General features: G+C 40.7%; 2 protein-coding genes across 2 annotated transcripts in view; one reads left to right on the plus strand and one right to left on the minus strand.

Annotated features, from left to right (window-relative positions):
• Positions 1–15,675, plus strand: part of LOC133664590 (zinc finger protein 431-like) — a 404,655-nt gene that overhangs the window by 199,848 nt on the left and 189,132 nt on the right. The window lies entirely within an intron of this gene.
• LOC133664694 (uncharacterized) lies at positions 1,997–6,882 on the minus strand. The gene is made up of 8 exons (XM_062069532.1): positions 6,786–6,882; positions 5,476–5,684; positions 5,045–5,221; positions 4,211–4,280; positions 4,040–4,122; positions 3,755–3,824; positions 3,305–3,479; positions 1,997–3,162 (listed from the first exon to the last, which is right to left on the minus strand). The coding sequence occupies exons 2-8, from the start codon at positions 5,548–5,550 to the stop codon at positions 3,117–3,119; spliced, it is 696 nt and encodes a 231-aa protein (XP_061925516.1). The 5' UTR covers positions 5,551–5,684; positions 6,786–6,882; the 3' UTR covers positions 1,997–3,116.

A 15,675-nucleotide genomic window follows, 5' to 3' on the forward strand; every position in this document is an offset into this window, starting at 1 on the left:
ACAGTTAATTACAGTAAAATAATTGTAAGAATCAGAATCAGAATCAGAATCAGAATCAGAATAGTTTTATTGCCATTGTTTGAGAACGGGTTCACAAACTAGGAATTTTTCTTGGTGCAAACGTGCGACATAAAAACATATAACACATATTTGGTAATAAAAAGAGCTGTAACTGAGCTATCAGATAGACTTAGAAGGAATTCAAGGAATTCAAGGAGCTGCTGTTAGGAGTTATTGTTCATTTGCCTGATGGCCGAGGGGAAAAACTGTTCAGGTGGCGGGAGGTGTGGGTCTGGATGGAGCGTAGTCTCCTGCCTGAGGGGAGAGGGGAGAATAGCGTGTGTCCAGGGTGAGAAGAGTCAGCTGTTATCCGACCCACACGCCTCCTGGTCCTGGAGGAGAACAAGTCCTGGAGGGATGGGAGCTTGCAGCCAATCACCTTCTCAGCAGCACGTACGATGCGCTGCAGTCTATTCTTATCCTGGACTGTGGCGCCGGGGAACCACACTGTGATGGAGGAGGTCAGGATGGACTCTATGATGGCTGAGTAAAACTGCACTAGCATCTCGGTCGGCACCTTAAGTTTCCTCAGCTGCCGCAGGAAGTACATCCTCTGCTGGGCCTTCTTGATGAGGGAGCTGATGGTCAGCTCCCACTTGAAGTCCTGGGTGATGATGGTGCCCAAGAAACGGAAGGAGTCCACAATGGGGACGGGGGTGGGAGAGTCAATCAGGGTGAGGGGGATGGTGGGGCTGTGACTTTCCTGAAGTCCATGATCATCTCCACTGTTTTCTGGGCATTCAGCTCCAGGTTGTTGAGGCTGCACCAGGACGTCAGCCGGCCCACCTCTCTCCTGTAGGCGGACTCATCGCCATTCGAGATGAGCCTGATGAGGGTGGTGTCATCCGCAAACTTGAGCAGTTTTACGGATTGGTGACTGGAGGTGCAGCAGTTTGTATACAGGGAGAAGAGCCAGGGGGAGAGTACACAGCCCTGAGGAGTACCAGTGTTTGTGGTTCGACTGTCCGAGACAATCTTCCCCAGCCGTACGTGCTTGCTGTCTTCGGTCTGTCAGGAAGTCATTAATCCAACTGCAGAGGGAGTCGGGCACGCTGAGCTGGTAGAGCTTGTCTCGTAGCAGTCCAGGGAGGATGGTGTTGAAGGCAGAGCTGAAGTCCACAAACAGGATCCTAGCGTAGGTTCCTGGGGAGTCCAGATGCTCCAGGATGAAGTGGAGGGCCAGGTTCACTGCATCATCCACAGACCTGTTGGCTCTGTAGGCGAACTGCAGTGGGTCCAGGAGGGGGGCGGTGATGTCCTTGAGGTGGGGCAGGACCAAGCGCTCAAAGGACTTCATGACCACAGACGTCAGCGCGACCGGCCTGTAGTCATTTAGTCCTGTGATCCGTGCTTTCTTGGGGACAGGGACAATGGTAGAGGTCTTAAAGCAGGACGGCACGCGGCATAGCTCCAGAGAAGTGTTAAAAATGTCAGTGAAGACAGGAGCCAGCTGGTCCGCACAGTGTCTGGGAGTGGAGGGGGAGACACCATCCGGCCCGGGGGCCTTCCGCGTATTCAGCTTCAAGAACTGCCGGCGTACATCCTCTTCTTTGATGGAGAGGGTCTTTACAGTCTTATGATGTTTTTGGAGTCCTGTGATGTCATTGGAGTCCTTTGAGTCCTTTAACTCCTTTAATGAAGTGCTGGCATTGGTGGGGAGGGTGATGGTGGGGGGAGCATGGCTTTGATGAGCTGAAGGCCGTTCATGACGACAGTAATGTGTGTTGAGGCCCTGAGCAAGCAAGCATTATAGAATGAGCTTTACAGTATAATGCCACTAGAAGTTAATGAGTTGAACTTTTAATTTTTCAAAATCAAAACCCCTGCAATCTGCTGGCATAAAAATGACTGGAGAAATGGCCTTGCAAGTTTATGCTTTTATTAACCAATTATTTTAAAACGCATCAAATACATTCAATGTACATTTAGTGCATTCTTCTTATTTTCAGTAAAGCAATTTAACATTTAGAACATGTCAACTTAATTTCAAACTGGAGACAAAACACTGAACACGAGTCCAGTGTTTAGTTGTCGGCTACATAAAGCCCCACTCAAAGTCTGTGAGATGTTTTATAAGGGTGGCTACGTGAGGATTTACAGTTGCTGCCATTTTCTGGACCAGCTTCCCGGTCTTCTTGGACACCACCTTTCCCTGGATAGTCTTTGTTCCCCTCTCAGGGTTAACGCCAATGAATCGCCTAAAAAAGAGAGAAAGCATATTAGATATTCTGTTGTGATTGAAAATTACTTACAGAACTCCCCTCACATTGTTAATTTAGGAATATGCACTGCACAAATATTCATATCAATTTTAGGATATATGTGAGCCTAAATAATAACCACAGCTGTAGATGAGTGAATGCTCTAAACCCCATTAAGACAAATTCAGAGAGGAAGACAATGCTAAAGCCTCCCCAATCCCTCTCTCTATTTATGTGTTTTCTCTCCATCTACGGGACCGTGTATTTACGCTGATGTTTCCTGCTTTCACCCATTTAACAAATCATTACCTGCTCATTACCTATCTTCTCTGCATCCTGGGGTCACACTGGTGTTTCCTGCCTTTACCCATTCAACATATCTTTACCTGCACATTACCTACCTTCTCTGCATAGTGTGGTCACGCTGGTGCTTTCTGCCTTTACCCATTCAACATATCTTTACCTGCACATTACCTACCTTCTCTGTGTCCTGGGATCACACTGGTGCTTCTTTCTTTCACCATACAACATATCTTCACCTGCACATTACCTACCGTGTCTGCATTGCCTCGACCACACAGGCGCTTCCTTCTTTCACCCATTCAACATACCTTCACCTGCACATTACCTACCTTCTCTGCATAGTGGGGTCACGCTGGTGCTTCCTGCCTTTACCCATTCAACATATCTTCACCCGCACATTACCTACTTGCTCTGCATCCTCGGGTCACGCTGGTGCTTCCTGCCATCACCCAGTCAACATATCTTTACCTGCAAATTACCTACTTTTTCTGCATCCTGGGGTCAAACAGGTGCTTCCTTCTTTGACCCAGTCAACATATCTTTACCTGCACATTACCTACCTTCTCTGTATCCTAGAGTCAAACTGGTGCTTCGGTCCCTAATAAGAAGGTCCACAAAGGAACAGAAGAGTCATTGATTTAAGGCACAAAATTGGGGAAATGACAAGTCAAATTCCTGAACAGAGGTGAGAAAAGGGGCAAAATATCCTAACAGTATTTAACAGTATCAAGAGGATTTACCTTTGAACAAATTCCAATGTCCAAGCACCTTCCTCTTGGTATTCCAAGTTGAACACATAGTAGGTGGCAAGAAGGGCAGCAAGCCCTGAGATGAAGCTAGGTTGGACGCCTTCGCAGATGACATCACCTTCCATGCTGATCATCCAACGTTTTATTGTGACTTTGTCACCAGCAACTGGTACAGTCAAGAAATGCAGTTTATGTTCCTAAACAGTACGCAATATGGGTAACATTTTAAAGGTATTTGGAATGGCCACCTCACACCCAATAATATATCGCTCTCTCTTTACTGTTTACATCTAGTCTCCTAAGGTGTACTGCTGCAAATCATTACTTTCCAATGTTCGGAATGACAAAAACAACAATGATACAAATACATCTGCAGGAGAGCATAGTATACATACGTTTAGGACAAACAGACTTAAGTTCTGCGCTCCATGAGACACTTACCCAGCAGTATCAGTCGTGGACTGGTCGGGAGGGTCAGTGTCCGCTCCACATCGGCTGCAGTGGCAGACATCTGTAGAAAAAATAAGTCACCATGATGACTTGTGACAAAATATAACATGGCAGTTGGGAGCATAATTTAATTCAAATGTAGGAATACAATATTTCTGCATAATTTGGTGGGTAACAGATTGAAAAACAACAACAAAAAAACATTGAATTTTAGAATATTTATAATATTAATTTAGATGTTTGTATGCTTTTGTAGCTTAATAGTGCTAAACTTACATCTGCAAGGAGTATCAGTGCATCTTTTCTTTCATCAAAATAGGCCATCAACAGCTGGATGATACGAAGAGTCAACTCCCCATCTTCATCCACAGGAAGGGTAGACTGAGCATTATGGTTCTTAGCTTTAGGACAAACAGACTTAAGTTCTGCGCTCCATGAGACACTTACCCAGCAGTATCAGTCGTGGACTGGTCGGGAGGGTCAGTGTCCGCTCCACATCGGCTGCAGTGGCAGACGTCTGTAGAAAAAATAGGTCACCATGATGACTTGTGACAAAATATAACATGGCAGTTGGGAGCATCATTTAATTAAAATGTAAGAATACAATATTTCTGCATTTGTCCAAACCGTCTTTTTGTTCTGAGTGGTTTGGTGTTTCCTTCACGATTGATGTTCTCAATGCGTGTTTTCATTTGAGTGAGGAATGAAGTAAAACCTCCACTAATGATGGCACCTTCTGGTGTCATATCAGCAAAACTACATGGGTACTGCTTAACAATTTTTTGGCAGATTACGAGACACTCACTGCACGTTGGATTAGCCTCATACCTTCTCATTTCATCCACAAGGATTCTAATCATTTGGCGTCGCTTGTCAGGAGCAGGTCTCCTGCTGTTGGTGATAGCTGACTGCACTTCAGCAGGCATTTTATCCCATGGGACTTGAAAGGTTTCATGCCATTTACTGGATATTATGGCGGGCTGGCTTACTCCACTCTGAGAACAAAGTTAAGTTAAAGTTAAAGTACCAATGATTGTCACACACACACTAGGTGTGGCGAAATTATTCTCTGCATTTGACCCATCACCCTTGATCACCCCCTGGGAGGTGAGGAGAGCATTGGGGAGCAGTGGGCAGCAGCGGTGGCCGCGCCCGGTAATCATTTTTGGTGATTTAACCCCCAATTCCAACCCTTGATGCTGAGTGCCAAGCAGGGAGGTAATGGCTCCTATTTTTATAGTCTTTGGTATGACTCGGCCGGGGTTTGAACTCACAACCTACCGATCTCAGGAGGTGCTGAAGCTGGTGAAGAGCTTGACAAGGGCGAAAAGCCAGGTAGTGAAGATGAAGAGGAGCAAGGCAATGGACTGGAGAACAAAGACAGACTTCCGCCTGCAGACTTTTGATGTACCAAGTCATCTGGCAAGGGGTGGAGATCAAGCACGACTGTTGTAGTTTCTAAAACGCATAGAAATAAAGCAAAATGTATACATCACTAGATTCAAAATTTCTCCCATATGCATGCATGGCAATTCAAACAATTGTTTGGAATACAACTGCATTAAGGCTTTTGGGAGAACTGTAGAATATCTGACAGGTGCAAATCTCTACTCAAATGTATTCATTCTATGTCAAATGAGTGTTATTCTTTCTCAACAATTACTGTAGCTTTAACTAGATGGGAGAACTACAAACACAAGATTGATAGTTACCCATTTTGAATGCCTCCAGAAGTTTCCTTTGCTGGATAACAGGCAAGAGGTCTTTGATCTCATCCTGCTGTACATACTTGAGGTCTGCTTTTGATTCCACACCTGAGAGTTTCAGTGTTGAGACGACCAGTTGTACAATATCCTCAGACAGGTTGGGTAAAGTTCTGAGGATGATGACTTTTATTTCCTCACAGATGGATGACATGAATCTAGAATATAGGGAATGAATGGTGAAGAATTAGTGAGGACACGCCCCAAAAAAAATATTCAGGCAGTGGGTAGTAATCAAACAGCTCTGCTTGACTAACACAGAAGTAAGTTTCCTGCATACGTGTATTGTAATAGACATTAATGTAAGGTTGACGAACAATGATATACCTCAGTGATAAAATACACTGTTACATTTTTATGAATGACAACCTTTTAAATTTTTCCTACAAGGCCATCATCATTACGACCTATAACAACAAACATGTTGCTCTTGTATGTTGTCCCTTTCACAGTCACGTGATGACTAATGAGGGTATTTTGAGGATCAAAGTTAAGATTGACTGTCTCATCTTTTTATTGTAGTCTCCCACAATAAGTTCAGTTCCCTTCTCTACCTCAACAGATGGTAGAAACAGGGTCCCAGAACTGGGGGAGTGTTTTTTTTTTTGAGAAAGAAATACAATCATGCGTGCTTACGGACTGTATCCCTGTAGACTGTATTGATCTATATTGATATAATAATGTATATATTGTGTGTTTTATGTTGATTTAATAAAAATAATAAATTCTTTTTTTTTTTTTTTTCTTGTGCGGCCTGGTACCAATTGGTCCGCGGCCCGGTACCGGTCCGCGGCCCGGTGGTTGGGGACCACTGCCGTATATCATCGCACTTCGCGCTACATGAGACAATATTACAAGGTAAACCTTCTGCGCAGATCAGTCCTACTCTTGCCATATTTATGGCGACGGCTGTGAGTTTTGAAGGCTGAGAAGTTGGAAAAAACTATTGTGCATTCAGGGAAAGCACACTTAAACGATGCATTAGGCATACAAGCATGTGTCTAACATACGCAAATACATTGCTGCAAGTCGTACCACAAATGTTGCAAGTTATCATCTTTTTGAGATGACTATGACATTATGATCACTATGACAAAAATGAAGAAAACTTAGCTAGCTAGCTAGCATGCGGCGGTACATGTGGTCAACGATAGTGTCTGTGATGCTGACTGTGACACTATGTAATTTCGGACTTTATAAATATATATATAAAGCAATTCAAACAGAAAATGACACATCAAGGTACAAGTGACTCTTACCTTGTTATCAAAAACACAGCAGTAGGATGGATTTAGGTGATTGTATAGCTGGAGGTGGCAGCAGGTTATCGCTCGTCCATCCATCGGTACTTGACCACTTCAGAGTTATGATGTGCGGAATGATACTTGAATATTGATAAAAGGAGTGCCAGATCTTATGCTCTAAAATTGATTTTCAAATCAAAATGTCGATACTTTGATAGTACATGTTTTGAGGTAAAATATCATTAATAGCAACACAATGGGAAGTACTATTTAAATATTGTATAAATGACACGGTTTAGTGGGAACTACTTTTTCTTCCACCTGGGTACGTGTTATGCGTGAGAGCAGCAGATCGAATTGTGGGCGGACCCAAGAAACAAGTCTGAAAAATACTGTATTATACTGTAGGTTGTGCAGTAGCTTACTGTTGGTCGATATTTTTGTAAAATGCAACAAAATGTACAGTACTTAACTGTATTTAAGAAGAACAGTATATAACTGTAATTTTTTTTGGTATTTTTACAGTAATTTTTTACAGTGTACATTATACACTACCATTCAAAAGTTTGGGGTCACCCAAACAATTTTGTGGAATAGCCTTCATTTCTAAGAACAAGAATAGACTGTCGAGTTTCAGATGAAAGTTCTCTTTTTCTGGCCATTTTGAGCGTTTAATTGACCCCACAAATGTGATGCTCCAGAAACTCAATCTGCTCAAACGAAGGTCAAATTTGTAGCTTCTGTAACGAGCTAAACTGTTTTCAGATGTGTGAACATGATTGCACAAGGGTTTTCTAATCATCAATTAGCCTTCTGAGCCAATGAGCAAACACATTGTACCATTAGAACACTGGAGTGATAGTGGCTGGAAATGGGCCTCTATACACCTATGTAGATATTGCACCAAAAACCAGACATTTGCAGCTAGAATAGTCATTTACCACATTAGCAATGTATAGAGTGTATTTCTTTAAAGTTAAGACTAGTTGAAAGTTATCTTCATTGAAAAGTACAGTGCTTTTCCTTAAAAAATAAGGACATTTCAATGTGACCCCAAACTTTTGAACGGTAGTGTACATCAATATAGATCAGTGCAGGGGCGTCACTAGCTTTTAAGGACAGGGGGGGCTTAGCCCCCAGGAGATGCACAGGATGCAAACGAACGTAGCGCAAGAGCACAAAACTTCACAAACAGCTAATAAAGACTTAGAAATTAATCATTGTTATTATTATTATTTCAGTGGGTTTATTTTCAATGTGTGTTCAGTACAACAACAAACATGGGTTTGCACAGTGACATTTTTTTTACAGCATCAACAAGAAACAATTACTCGGATGATCCGTCAAGATACACTGAAACACAATGAAAGTCATGGCATTAGCCTCTATGTTATTCATTCACAACATGGAGGCTAATGCCACCACTTTAGCTCACAATACAATAATTGTTTGTTCCCAAATATTCTGAAGTTGCACAGATTACATTTTGGGCACATGTGTGATGGTTGTAAATTCAAGCCCTGGAAATATTACTTAATTACTTGAATTCAAGTAATATCTGGATCGGGATAATTTGGCTTGTTTATAATATATTTATATATATATACAGTATATTATGGCAAGCCGTTAAGGAAATTAAATTAAGTCTGAATAGAAATGAGAAACTTTTATATATACTGTAAATAAGAAAGACTTAAGAGTCCGTCTGCTGATCTGAAAAAGAGCCAAAGCTGTCAAAGAGCTGAGGGACCATCTTCAAAGTGCAATGCTGAAACAAATAATGCAAACAATAAAATGTAACTTCCAGGGCTTGAGATTAACGTAGTCCCGTCGTCCCGGGGACGGTAAAAAAATGCACGGGACGAAATTAAATGCTCCCTGGGACGACGGCTTTTAACCATTTTTTTCTTTTCTTTTTATGTATTTATTCATTTTACATTTTATATTAAATGTCTTGGTTTTTCCACCCTCTGAAAATCCTATGAAATGTTTAACAAGCCATCCTATAATAACACAACAGCTATCAATGTAACAATACAATAAAACAAATATATTTAATGATGTTTTTTTCATTATTTTAACAATAGGCTAATGTATATTACTTTATATAGATTCTACAAGAAACACAAAACTTAAAAACTAAATTATTTACAATTGCAGACACAAGGTTCTTGTTCTGCAGTGTTGTGTGCTAATGTGCTTCGTACACCTGCAGGACCGCAAGCAAGGTCGCAGAAAAAATGCGGACTGGATTTTGAGTGATGTGGGCATTTTCTATATGAACAAGTGGAATGGATTGGATACCGACGCACTAAAGGGGCTCTCTACCTCACGCTATAAGTGAGGGGAAACTGAGTGAATAACGACAGGTTATATGATTATTTATTTTAACTCATATTTGGGCCACTTTATAATGAATATGTCGGCATGTATTTGCAAAAAAAGAAAAAAAAAAAAAAAAAAAAATTTTTTTTTTTAAAAACACCAAATTATTTAGGGGGGCTTAAGAACATTTTAGGGGGGCTTGAGCCACCCTAAAATAGGCCTAACAACGCCAATGGATCAGTGGTTTTTAACCTGGGTTCCAGGGACGTGCACATGATTATAGAGGGGCAGGGGCTCAAAGTCAGAAAAGGGCAGGAATTTTTTTTTGGTCCTTTACACAATATGGAAATTAATGTAAAATTAAATTTGCTAATAGGAAGCTAACTACTTAGCTGTGTGTCCTTTGTTGGTAAAAGTGATTGCCATTTCTTTTGTGTCAACAAATTATGGTCATAATGAGTTAATTCACATTATCATAGGCTTGGAAGACATGAAAAGCAACAAAACACTGGTTAATTATTAGGCTATTTATTGTTAAAGATAAGCACTTTAATATTGAACATTGAACAGTGCAACATGAACTTTGAAAAAAAAATACAAAAGTAAATACCCAAATGGAAAAAACTTCAATGTGAAAATCTGTCCTTCTTCCCTTAACTTGATGAAAACACCATCAAGTTGTAACTTATGGTCTTTCTCACCCAATGCTCAGACTAAACAACTGAAATGCAATACAGGGCCAAAAATATGGACCAGGGGCCAGTAGAGGGCTGTATCCTGTCAAGACTTGGTCTATGGCGTGGTTTGTTCTCCCGTGGTGCAAAGGAATTGGACCAAACGTGGCGTGCAGGTGAGGACATGTTTAATATATTAACTCAAAAAGGCTCAAAAAGGGGATAAACAAAAAGCGCTCACAGCGGAGGAAAAAAACTTGACTATGAAAACAAAAGGCGCGCACAATGGCGGAAGTACAAAACTAGACTATGAAAACAAAACACTAGCACAAAGGCAAAAAACTATGAACAATAACAAAAACTTACTTGGCATGAGAACAGGACATGAAAAAGAACAGCATGGATCATGAGCGTGAACAGAGTGGCAGGAGTGAATGTGTTGTCGCCAGGACGAACAACAGAAACAGAAAAGCTTATATAGTGACATGATCAGTGAAAACAGGTGCGTGACTCTAACCGTGAACAGGTGCGTGACATGACAATGTGAACCAGGTGAAACTAATGGTTGCTATGGTGACAAATAAAAGTGCACAAAAAGTCCAAAACCAAATCCGAACATGACTAAAACAAAACATAATCACAGACATGACAGTATCCTTTCTTTTTTTGGCATTGTGCTGCAGGCATAATCAACATGAATCAAGTTTAAATACAGATGGCAATATTACTAACAGATAACCTACATCAATACAATGCTGAAATTATTATTATTATTATTAATAATAATAATAATGATTATTATTATTATTATTATTATCATTATCATTATCATTATTATTATTCTTATTCTTATTATTGTTATTATTATCATTATTATTATTATTATTTTGTTAACCCACACAGTAATAGCAAAGTCACAATAAACGTTATATCTAAACCTCTACTGTGAGAGAAATGTGATCCGCCGTAAACACAGTGCATTTTATTTTGAAAATTAACCCGGTGTTTTATTTTGTATTTTGTACACTACTTCCTGTCCCGCACGATCCGCTCTGCTCTGTGCGGACTTGATGTGCCGTGCTCAATTGATGCGCCGTGCTCCGACGTCCGGCAAAATCAGAAGCTGACACATTGAATAATAGAATAATACAGCGTTTTTCTGAAATATTACCCATATTAGATGCTGATTAATTGGACGGCGACTAGACCATAACTCACAGCTTCAAGTTGCTCCACTGTCACGTCTCCTCGGGCGCAGTTGGCTCTCTCTCCTCTCACTTACTCACTCATTCGCCCCCTCTCTCTCTCTCTGGCGGAAGCGGCAGGCTCAAACAACCCGGTATTACAAGAAAACGTGGAGTTTTTGTACCGCTGTTTTTTTTTACATCCCTGACAGGAATTTATTAATGTTGTTTAAAGAAAAAGAAAAAACACACACACACACACAGGCAGAGGGCACTTTTTAAGACGGGGCAAAAAAGGGCAGGGGCTCAAGCACCCATAGGGCCCTATGTGTGCACGTGCCTGCTGGGTTCGATCGAACCCTAGGGGTTCGGTGAGTCGGGCTCAGGGGTTCGGCGGAGGTCAAAACACACCCGACTCATCGTGTAAATCGGCGTATTACAGGTACGCCAACAGCAGAAGTCACACTGATTTGCAGGTGTGTAATTTGTTGTGAGTTTATGCACTGTGTTGGTTTTGTTCTTTGAACAAGGTGATGTTCATGCACGGTTCATTTTGTGCACCAGTAAAAAAACATGGTAACACTTTAGTATGGGGAACATATTCACCATTAATTAGTTGCTTATTGACATGCAAATTATTAGTAACATATTGGCTCTTAACTAGTCATTATTGAGTACTTATTAATGCCTTATTCGGCATGGCCTTATTATAACCCTAACCCTCTAACCCTGGCCCTAACCCTAACCAAATAACTCTAAATTAAGTCTTTGTTACTTAGAATACGTTCCCAGTGTCCAAAAAACTCTAAATTAAGTCTTTGTTACTTAGAATATGTTCCCATAGTGTCCAAAAAACTCTAAATTAAGTCTTTGTTACTTAGAACAGTGGTCCCCAACCTTTTTGTAGCTGGGGACCGGTCAACGCTTGAAAATTTGTCCCGCGGACCGGGGGGTGGGGGAGGGTTTTTTTCCATAAAGAAATACAATCATGTGTGCTCATACTTGCCAACCTTGAGACCTCCGATATCGGGGGGGGGGGGGGGGGGGGGGGGCTTGGTCGGGGGGGGGGGGGGCGTGGTTGGGACGGGGGGCGTGGTTGGGACGGGGGGCGTGGTTAGGGGCGTGGTTAAGAGGACAGTATATTTACAGCTAGAATTCACCAACTCAAGTACGGTCCACAACTGTATGTGGCAAAATGCAGCTCCACACTGCTGTCGCTTCAACATATCACTGGCACCAGGTGGATTATGAATTTCTTTTATTACAGTGTCCTGCAAAACAGTGCAAATTGTGAGACTGTGAGTCCACTTGGGTCACGGGATTATCAGTTGGAAGGCGTCACAGTTCTGAGCACTTCCCGCAGGTAAAGTACATACCACTTCTCGTCAGCAACAGGCGCTGTTGCAACACTTCATTCATGATTTAATCAAGCATAATGAACGTCTGTTTCTACACCGTTACATATATATATATATATATATATATATATATATATATATATATATATATATATATATATATATATATATATATATATATATATATATAAACTTGAATTTTAGTGTTCATTTATTTACACATATACACACACAACACTCATCTACTCATTGTTGTACTTGAAAGTACAATGCTTTGTTAAGGGTTGAATTGTCCATCCTCTTTCTATTCTCTGTCACTATTTTTCTAGCCATGCTGAACACCCTCTCTGATGATGCATTGCTGTGTGGCACGCACAAAAGTGCTTTCATCAAATGCAGGAGAATGTGGAATCTTCCATCTCTCCCTAGCATGGCCCAAAACCGGTCAATCCTTGCTTCCTGGGGAAGATCTTCCCTGGCAAGCAATTGGTACTCCAGTACTTGTACCCGGAGGCTGGTCAGGTCCAATCGCAGCTGCGGCAGACTTTTTTGGGGGGGGGGGGCGTGGCCTCCAGCTCCGGCTGAATACCGGGAGTTTGTCGGGAGAAAATCTCTGTCGGGAGGTTGTCGGGAGAGGCGCTGAATATCGGGATTCTCCCGCTAAAAACGGGAGGGTTGGCAAGTATGTGTGTGCTTACGGACTGTATCCCTACAGACTGTATTGATCTAAATTGATATATAATGTATATATTGTGTTTTTTATGTTGATTTAATTTAAAAAAAATATATATATTATTATTTTTTTATTTCTTGCGCGGCCCGGTACCAATCGGTCCACGGACCGGTACCGGGCCGCAGCCCCGTGGTTGGGGACCACTGACTTAGAATATGTTCCCCATACTAAAGTGTTACCAAAAACATATAACTTTGTCTTGAATTTGAAAAAAACAACATTTTATTTTTCACTAAAGAAGGGTTCGGTGAATGCGCATATGAAACTGGTGGGGTTCGGTACCTCCAACAAGGTTAAGAACCACTGATATAGATCAATACAGTCTGCAGGGATACCGTCCGTAAGAAACATTTAACATGTGCCATTTCAAACAATTTTGAACAGAAATAGTTCATGCACATTCAGATAAATTCTTCAAAATTACAATATATATATATATATACACTAACGTTCAAAAGTTTGGGGTCACATTGAAATGTCCTTATTTTTGAAGGAAAAGCACTGTACTTTTCAATGAAGATAACTTTCAACTAGTCTTAACTTTAAAGAAATACACTCTATACATTGCTAATGTGGTAAATGACTATTCTAGCTGCAAATGTCTGGTTTTTGGTGCAATATCTACATAGGTGTATAGAGGCCCATTTCCAGCCACTATCACTCCAGTGTTCTAATGGTACAATGTGTTTGCTCATTGGCTCAGAAGGCTAATTGATGATTAGAAAACCCTTGTGCAATCATGTTCACACATCTGAAAACAGTTTAGCTCGTCACAGAAGCTACAAATTTGACCTTCGTTTGAGCAGATTGAGTTTCTGGAGCATCACATTTGTGGGGTCAATTAAACGCTCAAAATGGCCAGAAAAAGAGAACTTTCATCTGAAACTCGACAGTCTATTCTTGTTCTTAGAAATGAAGGCTATTCCACAAAATTGTTTGGGTGACCCCAAACTTTTGAACGGTAGTGTATATATATATTTATATATATATATAAGTACATATATTCCTTGCTCACTAATTGACTGAAAGAGCACGCACTTGGCGCGATGATGTCATGTTATCGATGGGAAAATGCATTTTTAGACAATATGATTTGCCTTTTTGCCTTTCCATTAAGAAAAATAAACTAGTTTTTAGTGTAAGTTTGCTGGTTTCAAGAAATCTAATGCCGAGCGCATATTGTTATGTCAAGATAATAATTTACTTAATTTAAGAATATTTTTTAACATATTGTGAAAAAAGGTCTCATATTTGTTTTTTCTACCAAGAAAAGTGCACTTGTTATTAGTGAGAATATACTTATTTTAATGTATTTTTGGGTTCATTGAGGTTAGCTAATTTTACTGGTTTTGGAAAGTCTTGACAAGCCAAATGTCCTTGTTCTATTGACAGATAATTTTACTTAGTTCAAGTAAAATACCCCTCATTTTTGTTATTTTTCTCCTTGTTTTTGAACACTGACTTTTTGCACTGTGGTAACACCCGAAAAAGTTTTTCAACTTGTTTAAGTCGGGGTCCACGTTAATCAATTCATGGTATAAATATGTACTATCATCATAATACAGTAATCACACAAGTTAATCATCAGAGTACATACATTGAATTATTTACATTATTTACATTTCGGGGTGTGGGGGGGTGTGGAGGGGGTTGGGGCGGGGTGGGTTCGGTTTGGTTGATATCAGCACTTCAGTCAAATTGTGACCAATAGACCCTTTTACAGCAAACATACGCGCGCCATTTAGGTCCCGAAAGTGAAGCAACGCTGCTTTTTCCACTCCGACAAGGACGTGTAGGCTTAACACAAAGTTCAGAAAAATATCATGGAAATTACGGGTTGTTGGCTTATTTTCTGTTGAGAGACAGAGTACATGGCAACAAATGTAAAGGGTGTCACGCCAAATTTCTTCCCCCTACAAACCCCCCCCCCCATTTACTTCCGGGGTCATTTCCTCTTACGTCATTTCCTCTTACTTACATAGTTTCCTCTTATGTCATTGACAGCGATCGAAATTAACTCGGAAGTAGTGTTGACCCGTGGAAAACGAATCAAAAATCGTTTAATTCTCCGTCCTGTACGGTAGTCAAATGTGCAATGAGTATTTGTTCACATACGCATTCCCAAAGTAACACGATTTATGGGAAACATGAGTGCTGACGTAAAAACAAGGAATGAAAATACAAAAATTTAAGTTCACATAAATGTCATTTTAATTTAGTTCACTTACACAGAGAACTAAAAAAAACCTGAATTTAACGAATAAATGTAGTTTTAATAAAGTTTGATAATGTTGATTGATAAGGAATTAACTTATTGTACACTGTTATTCATTTCCGAATATGTCCACGAGTCAAATGTGCAGTTAGGAATATCCTCAAGTTAATTTGTCCGATTAATACTTGTCCGATTAATACAGACGTTTTGTTAAGGCTATATTATAAAAAAAAACAAAACAAGTATTCTTCCAGGGCAGCACGGTGGCAGAGGGGTTAGTGCGTCTGCCTCACAATACGAAGGTCCTGAGTAGTTGTGAGTTCAATCCCGGCATCGGGATGTTTCTGTGTGGAGTTTTCATGTTCTCCCCGTGACTGCGTGGGTTCCCTCCGGGTACTCCGGCTTCCTCCCACCTC

This window comes from Entelurus aequoreus, linkage group LG14 (assembly GCF_033978785.1).
Source record: "Entelurus aequoreus isolate RoL-2023_Sb linkage group LG14, RoL_Eaeq_v1.1, whole genome shotgun sequence".
In the NCBI taxonomy this organism is placed as follows: Eukaryota; Metazoa; Chordata; class Actinopteri; order Syngnathiformes; family Syngnathidae; genus Entelurus; species Entelurus aequoreus.

Bases quoted from the DNA above. Each gene is read 5' to 3' on its own strand.
- LOC133664694 (XM_062069532.1), bottom strand. From the start codon at position 5,550: ATGTACAGCAGGATGAGATCAAAGACCTCTTGCCTGTTATCCAGCAAA. The intron at 4,281-5,044 runs GTAGGTTGTGAG...TTTTTTCTACAG, and splicing joins TTCAGCACCTCCTGAGATCG to ACGTCTGCCACTGCAGCCGA. The intron at 3,825-4,039 runs GTAAGTTTAGCA...TTTTTTCTACAG, and splicing joins CACTGATACTCCTTGCAGAT to ATGTCTGCCACTGCAGCCGA.